Source organism: Cryptotermes secundus, unplaced genomic scaffold (assembly GCF_002891405.2).
Source record: "Cryptotermes secundus unplaced genomic scaffold, Csec_1.0 scaffold311, whole genome shotgun sequence".
Taxonomy (NCBI): domain Eukaryota; kingdom Metazoa; phylum Arthropoda; class Insecta; order Blattodea; family Kalotermitidae; genus Cryptotermes; species Cryptotermes secundus.
The window spans coordinates 16553-24198 of NW_019742964.1; the positions used below are offsets into that span (position 1 = coordinate 16553).

General features: G+C 42.3%; 1 protein-coding gene across 1 annotated transcript; it reads right to left on the reverse strand.

Annotated features, from left to right (window-relative positions):
* Positions 1 to 1028: 1028 nt before the first annotated feature.
* LOC111873432 (acetylcholinesterase-like) lies at positions 1029 to 7337 on the reverse strand (the record flags this gene model as incomplete). Its single annotated transcript, XM_023868157.1, is given in 4 exon segments — positions 1029 to 1205; positions 5021 to 5217; positions 7173 to 7235; positions 7238 to 7337. Coding segments are annotated over 4 exon segments (537 nt in total), but the record flags the coding sequence as incomplete, so codon positions are not given.
* Between the last annotated feature and the right edge of the window lie 309 nt (positions 7338 to 7646).

Below are 7646 nucleotides of genomic sequence, written 5' to 3' on the forward strand. Positions count from 1 at the left end.
TACCAGAAGTCCCAGTATTATTTGCGTGATCATTAAAAGCTCCAGAAACTAGTGCATCTGTCAAGCGGTCATTCTTTGCTTTGAAAATGGTTCATTGGATGGCTGAATGGATTGATTCTTATACACAGGACTCTTAAGTACAAGTAATCACAGCGCGACAATTCACAAATCACCACAGCACTCGCTAAGCTATTTACAAACTGCTACATATGTCTTCAACTATTCCCTGGCAACGGGTTTTAAAAGCGTAGATTCTTCAGCTTCACTTCCTCAGGTCCTATCTGCACAACCCCCACACAGAATTCAACTGAACTTTATCCCTTTCTTAAGGTATCTCAACATGGACCACGTAGAAACACACTGTTTCCATTGTTTTAGTCCAAGTGTTGCATTATTAAGAATCTGCTGCCTAACAACGGGAACGTATTTACCGAGCCGTTGGCCAGAAACGGTGGCTCTTTACAGAGTCACCGTTCAGCAACTTGTCTATACGCCACAATATAGACTCAGCAGAGACCCACTAAATTATCATTAATTACGTTTGAGAAGTACACATTTCATAATTTGGAAAACGGTATGAATTTCTGTGACTCTGTGACAGATAATTTTGCTGAATAAAACCGTCGCATGGAAATAAAGTATGAAGTGAAATAAAGGAAAAATAAGCTCGGTAATCGCTCTCTCCTATTTCATTCTTTATCTTAACTAATGTTTAAATCATATTTGCATATGTTTCCTCTACGAAGTAAATGGTCAATTATCAAAGAGTTGAAGACCTCCTGTGTTGAGATTTGGACAACACTTTCGGAAAAATCATGCTCCGCCACTGGGAAAAAAATGAAGACAGGGAGTTTGAATGTTGAGGCCATAGTTGGGAAGAGAGAATGCAGACAAATACTCGACATTGATCCGTAATAGATTGCATTAGTTCAGGACGGGCTCCAATGGCATGTCTTTTTAGTGATGATGACAATTCAGTTTCCATATTAAGAGAAATGTAGTAATGGATTTTATGTGAAAAATATTGCCTCAATCTTTGATAAAACTCCTCCTTCTCTTGATGTAATTCCCACCATCCAAGGCACGAGTTCCAGGTTATCACTGAGAAGCATCTTCATCGGATACTCATTGATAAATACTTCATCTCCCTCGCCCACCTGGGTCTCAATAACAGGAATGAACGCCATAGGGGGAATTGTCGAAGACTGAAAAGAAAAGAGGATTATCAGCATCTGATTAACAAGACTTCAGTCGTAATCAGTATTCATACCTGAATGTCGCCCGGCTACCCATGGTTAACGCAGCGCCAAGAAAGCTCATTGGATATTAATGGAGGCCTGCGGTTAACCCCACGCTTCGACTACCTTTACTACAGCGATAATACATCAAGAACCAGTGCTAATCACTTAGGAATTTCTCTGAGTACCAGAGAGTTCTGAACAAATCTCTGTAAAGGAAAATTCGAAACCTAGAGCTAGGAATTAGTCTTGGGCCTCGAGTACTAATTTCTTTGTATTATATTCTTGTAAAGTATTCCTTACAAACAATTTTCCTGCATATTACTGAAGTGGAGTATATCTTCCGCGCACCATCACGGTTTTCCACTGGCTACTGTGGCAGCCAGGACAATAAGTTAATTATTTTAAGGAACATTTAACATGATGATTGTAGTTTAGCATCAGTGCTATATATGTTCAAGATGACCTCCATGACGTTCGATATACTCGTATTGCCTTCATAGCTGTCTGCATTTCTGCACGACTAACCTCAATAAAGCGTTATTAACTCTTCCAGTTACCTCCGTAAAGCGGTCCTTCAGTTTTCGGGTGAATTGGAGGTGAGCAGCGCTCACTTAGACTGTCAAGTTCGGGGAACGTGATTGCCAAGGAGTCTCAAAGTCGTGAAATTAAGTGGGCTGAACACATTCCTCTAAGAAGACCCATGCTTTGCCTTGTCATGTAGACCGTTGCACAACACTGTTTACTTCCTACATTTCTCACACTTTGCCCTTACCCTTCGCAGCCAAAAGATGGTTGCAGCACAGTGCAGTAGTGTTCAGGATCCACGGTAGCGGTTTGGTTCGACTCACCCAAGGAAATTAGGCCCGATCACAACAAAAGCAAGAAGACAACCTCAGACAGTTACTTCTCACTATGGAGGGGTTTCTCGCGGATCTGCTAGGATTATCACCGCTCCATTTCCTGAAATTCTCTTTGTTTATGTAACAGGAGAGCAGGCCTTCTCTGGCATGATCAAAGCATCCCAAACCTCTTGGTCATTATCCACAAGGCCCATAAACAACAACAACAAAAATTCCGTGATTTTAGTCCGCAAGCGAACTATACCGACTGAGTGACTGCCGCTTGTCGGCGAATTTTAGTGCCAAATTTAGCAGATAGAGGGTGTCGCGTGATCAGCTTAACGAATCCCCACGGCCGTTAATTTCGTTTTTCTAGACCGGAGCAGTTATTTTCTTGAAATATCACCTCAATTATCCTCACGAGGCTGCGTGAACCGTGTTTCAGATCCACTACCTCTCAGAAAAAAATCTGGCAGAGCCGGGAATCGAACCAGGACCTCTGGATCTGTGGCCAGTAACTCTGACCACTAGACCACAGAGGCGGTCCCAAGTCCCAATATTCACACGGCAAGGTTTATATTATTCTTTCAGTTAGTGAGTTATGTGTGTTCTGTAAGGACGTAGCCTAACGTCTTCATACAAACTTATTGTAAAGAACTTTCTTGTCTTCTCTAAGGCGACCGCATACCGAGCCTTCGTGTTTATTACATTACTACCCTCAGTCACTCAACACTTTTTGCATGAGAACGAAGCGTGCAGGGACAACACACTCACTCACTACACTGCCATCAACATTTAAATATTCAAGCCGCTTCAAATTGTCGTTGAGCTACTGAATTCTCGATCGTCAGATTCGTGCTGATAATGACTTTGCAACTGCACACTACACACTACATGAAATGATCCATTATTTGATCTATTAATACAATTTTTATTTCAATTATAATATTAGAAACTGACATATAAGAAGAAAAGGAATTGCATGGAGATCAATCCTCTGTGAATCAAGAGTTCAGTAAGACCATCAGTGCCTCTGGCAACTTCTCCAACAAGAACTGTGATGTTGATGATTACTCGACGGCACATATCCTCAGTTATGCAGGCCCGAATGATTAGTGCTCTCAATTCAATTACTGTTTGCGGTTTTTTGGAAAAATTTTTTCTTAAAGGAACATCGAAAAAAATCAGGACTATTCGATAGTCAGTTCTCTCCACATGCGAAACGATCACGAAATCGGTTTGAGATGACACGCGAGTCGAAAGTGTCATGCAGATAGTCCAAAACAACATCCGCTGTCTGCGTCCTGTCTCCATCCTGTATGAACCCTTGATTTTGCAACGGCATACATGTAGTAGGAAGGTGAAGTACAAAATTATTGTGCAACAAGCTTAAATAGTTCTCACCTTTCACTCTCTCTTCAATGGAAATTGACTCTAGCAGGCCATGACTTGAGATGGCTACTGACGATGTAATTCTCGACGCATGATGCACCTTCTCATGAATAACACATTTCGTTTATTACCCACGCCACCCTAGTTGAAGTGTGCCACATCAGAGCCCATTCAGCAAATGCTATTCATTGATGTTTGTTTCAAATTACCTTTCTGTATTCTTTGCACCGATCGTCTGGATATTCCTAGTTGTGCTGCAGTCTTCTTTGTCTATTTGCTGGGGCTTCTTTGCAGCCCCACTATGAGAGCGTCATTGTTCTCTGGGGAACGCGCAGATGAAGGTCGGCGACGTTTCCTCTCCAACACTGAACCATCATTATTAAACTGGTTATAAAGTTTATGAATTATTTTGAATGAAGGCCCACATTGCGTTTGAAAATGGGCATGAAACCGCCGCTCTGTAACCAGAACACTTTTTGTTTCAGTAAAGAACAACATTGTTTTTATGTGCTGTTCTACAGACAGTCTCCTTTGTCAGTCATTTTGTGTAAATTGGAGCATAAGCAGGAACAGCGCCAGAGTAGAGCGCTCGGGAAGAGTTAGAATTAACCTCCATAATCTACTGTAAGTGCTACCATATTACAAGACATCGTTCATTGTATGGTTAAATAATTAATACTAAATCAAACACAGGATCATTTCGTGCGACATCCTGTATGTTCTCGAATTAAAATCGCAAAGTTACACGGCCCGGTTTTTCACGGATACTAAACCGAATGCCAAGGTGTAAGCGCGAATGCAGAATTTGCTTTCTCCGCTCTAACCACTCCGTTATAACAGCGATGTGAAACACGTTTCATTTTCGCGCCTCACGAGAAAGAAATTTCGGATATTTTTCCCCGCCGACTAAAACCAGGAAATTAAAGGGCTACTTCCAAATGGCAGTGCATGTATCAGAACTGGCTCATATAATAAAGAATACAGTTTTATTTCTAAACCTGAGATTCAGCAGTGGGAAATTTGATCATCTGGAGGAGAGCTGGAAATTTTCTTCATCGCCCAACTGCAATCCTGCTAGTGAGTATAAATATTCCCGAGGGAAAGGACAGTCGAAGCACGAATCTATTCACCAGCAACTAATGGTAACATTTTAAAATGGAAGAGGCCTTACCTTGATATCTCATAGATGCGTTATTGACACAGTGGTCTGGCCCAGGTAGTCACTTTGCATTTTGTGATACTATTACATAAGTTGTCCCTGTGCATAACTAATTAATCATTACGCCGTGAAGGTGTATTGAGATGTGGATGTATAGATCCAAATTTTCTTCACCTTGACACTAGCTGGAGGTGAGTGGTCAGCTTCACGCCCCGGCCGCTTTACCCCCGGAGAAATAGCCCCCAGTACCCATTTGATGCGAGGTTGGGCGGACTCCAAAGGTGATCTGGACGACATGGAGAAGAGAAAATTTTTGACTCTACCGGGACTATAACTCCAACCCTCTGTTCAGTCTATGCTGACGTCACAGAATCGGATTCGGAACTTACTGGAATCGAAAATTCCGCGCCGTATAACTTGTAGGCGTCCTGTTTTCTGAGGCAGGAGATCAGCTCGGAGCTCGGCTGAACGGGACAGTTAAACACACTTGCCACTAATGCTGCCAGTAACTTCGGTCTTCCTGGAGGTGTAAGTGCCCAGGGGCTTGAAGCAACACCGCTCTTGGAGATAGCGCGTTGGAATAAACCTGTAAATCAATGCATGATTATTGCATTTCGACTGACTTAGTTTAAGTGTAACCGCCCTCTCTATCTGTGTACTCCTTTGCGACGTCTTCGTCGGAAGCGCCTCTTCTTCAACTGCTCTCCTCACCCTCTTCTTTTGCTTCTTGTTGATGACGCCACCTACCATTTTTCATTGCTTCTTAATTTATTTTCTCAGGGTTAGGATTAAACTCCTCAGGGTTGGTAGGATTAAGTTTCTCAGGGTTGATATGATCAAGGGTGAGGTTGTTGGGAGCGGTAGAGCTGAGTTCTCTGTCTCAAGGTCTTAACGGGGCACACTTAGAAAGGCAGGTAGGACACTATTATCAACATCACCACACTTGAATTTCAGAGTTATTATTATTACTCTTGATCAATTGCGACACTTTCATTTTACAATTTAGCAAACACTTGTTACTGTCGGATTCTTTGCTACCTTCTAAATTTAGCTCGTCCTGTTTAATATTATCATTACACTTCTAACCGTGGTTTCACACTTCACAACAGATTATTACACTTTATCATTACAGCTTGTTACTACAAAGTTACTTCTGATCTAGCTAGCCCCGTATGTGACTTCACATGTGGTCCTTTCGACCCCCGGTTTCCGACTGACGCTGAAAAATACACTTCCTCGGACATCAAATTCCTGGCTTTCACAAGCGTCCTTCTTCTGTCACATACTCAAATTTCCGTGATTGGTCAGTTTAAAATTTAGAGGTATTCTAATTAGAAATTCCTCCAATCACTTTAACTCTTACAAAGGGGAAAGAAATTCTGTCAAAAAGTGACGAATGTGTATCGTGGCTTGGGCTGTAAACCAATAACCCTGCTTCTCTATATAGCTCGTAGAAAATTTGTCAGCTAAAGAACGCACAAAGACTTCAATGGCCATTCTTTACGTAACTTTCTCTTAATAAATCTTCAACGGGTATTTCTCTGCTTTTGGTGTAAGCATGGGAAGACGCTTGCTCTTAAATACAAGAATTGGCCTAAGTCTCACTACACTTGTTCATCTCCTTACATCTAACAATTAAATTTCAAATTAATAACATAAATCACATTTAAATAGGCAGCACGGCAGTGGAACGGTTACATAAGGTCAAAGTTTCCTGCAACTCGGAACATTTCCGAGTGCTGGTTTCGCTTTAGATTGCCAGGGAAGTGATGAGCTTTCTAACGCATTTTGATAGCTGGATTCTATTCATAATTAGAGTAAGTTATTCCCAGAATAATTAGGTGTAATCCTTGAAGACGCACGGCGTAGTTCCAACTATTCATAACCTTCGCAGGAGATAGAAGACATTAGTTAGCTTCAGCCATTAACACTGAATCTTGGAGGAAAGAGGACCCGGTGTTCTTGGGATGTGAGGTTGGGTGAACCCCACGCCCTGTTGGGACGCCTTGGTCAAGAAAAATACATCAGCCTGCAAGAAAAGGAATCCCAGTGGCCTAGCGGGTAGCGAATTACACACTGACAGAGCAAACCCGGCCTCCTCTCTCTTTCTGCATAAAGAAGAATGTCTGCCTGTTTTTATTCATTTTCACAACGTTGCATTCACGCCTACCAAAATCTGGCATGATAATGGACCATCTCACTGGGGTGGGTTTAGAATCGTGGATACATGCAAGTGGTCTACTCCAAGCCACCACATACCCTCATTACTCTGTCTGTGTAAAATGCGTTGGGATTGTGAGAACAATGGGTTCGTTGTAATTAGGATACGGAGCAATACCCAAAATACCATCCACATCGGTGGAACCCCCCCCCCCNATGTTGTCATTGCTGGATTTACAGGTAATTTTTGTTTCGTCTACTTATGCACTAAGCCCAGACAATGCCACGCAGGTTTGCTGGTTACTTTTAAATTTATAGACACAGATGGATTTTAACGATTGTTGTTTTCAAGTTCGATATAAGATTTTCGGCACATCTCACCTTTGCTTGCAAGGGACAACATGTGCAAGTGAGTGCTGCCACCTCCAGCACTTTCACCGAAATCGTCACGCTGTTCGGGTTTTCACCGAACGATGCGATGTTATCACGTACCCAGCGCAGTGCTGCCACCTGGTCCTTCATCCCGTTATTACCCGGACACTGCATCTTCCGTACTTAGGAAACCTGCAGACATGGGTTCAAGCCTTTAAATGTGAGGGTATAGGCAGCATACGGGCCAACAATTCTGTCTGCTTTCCTTATTAACAAAAATGTTTCAGGTAGTTTCTAGCACGACCTTCCTGTATTTAAACATTTTGTTCTGAAAAATGCAGACAGTAGCAGAGAGTCAAACAGTGATTTCTAACCTGTCAGGTACGCCTGACACTCTGCGTGTTCTCATTACAATTTCGGGCACCCAGAATATCTACGTAGCCGAACACAGTGGCCGTGCGGGCTAAGACATGAACAGTCTTA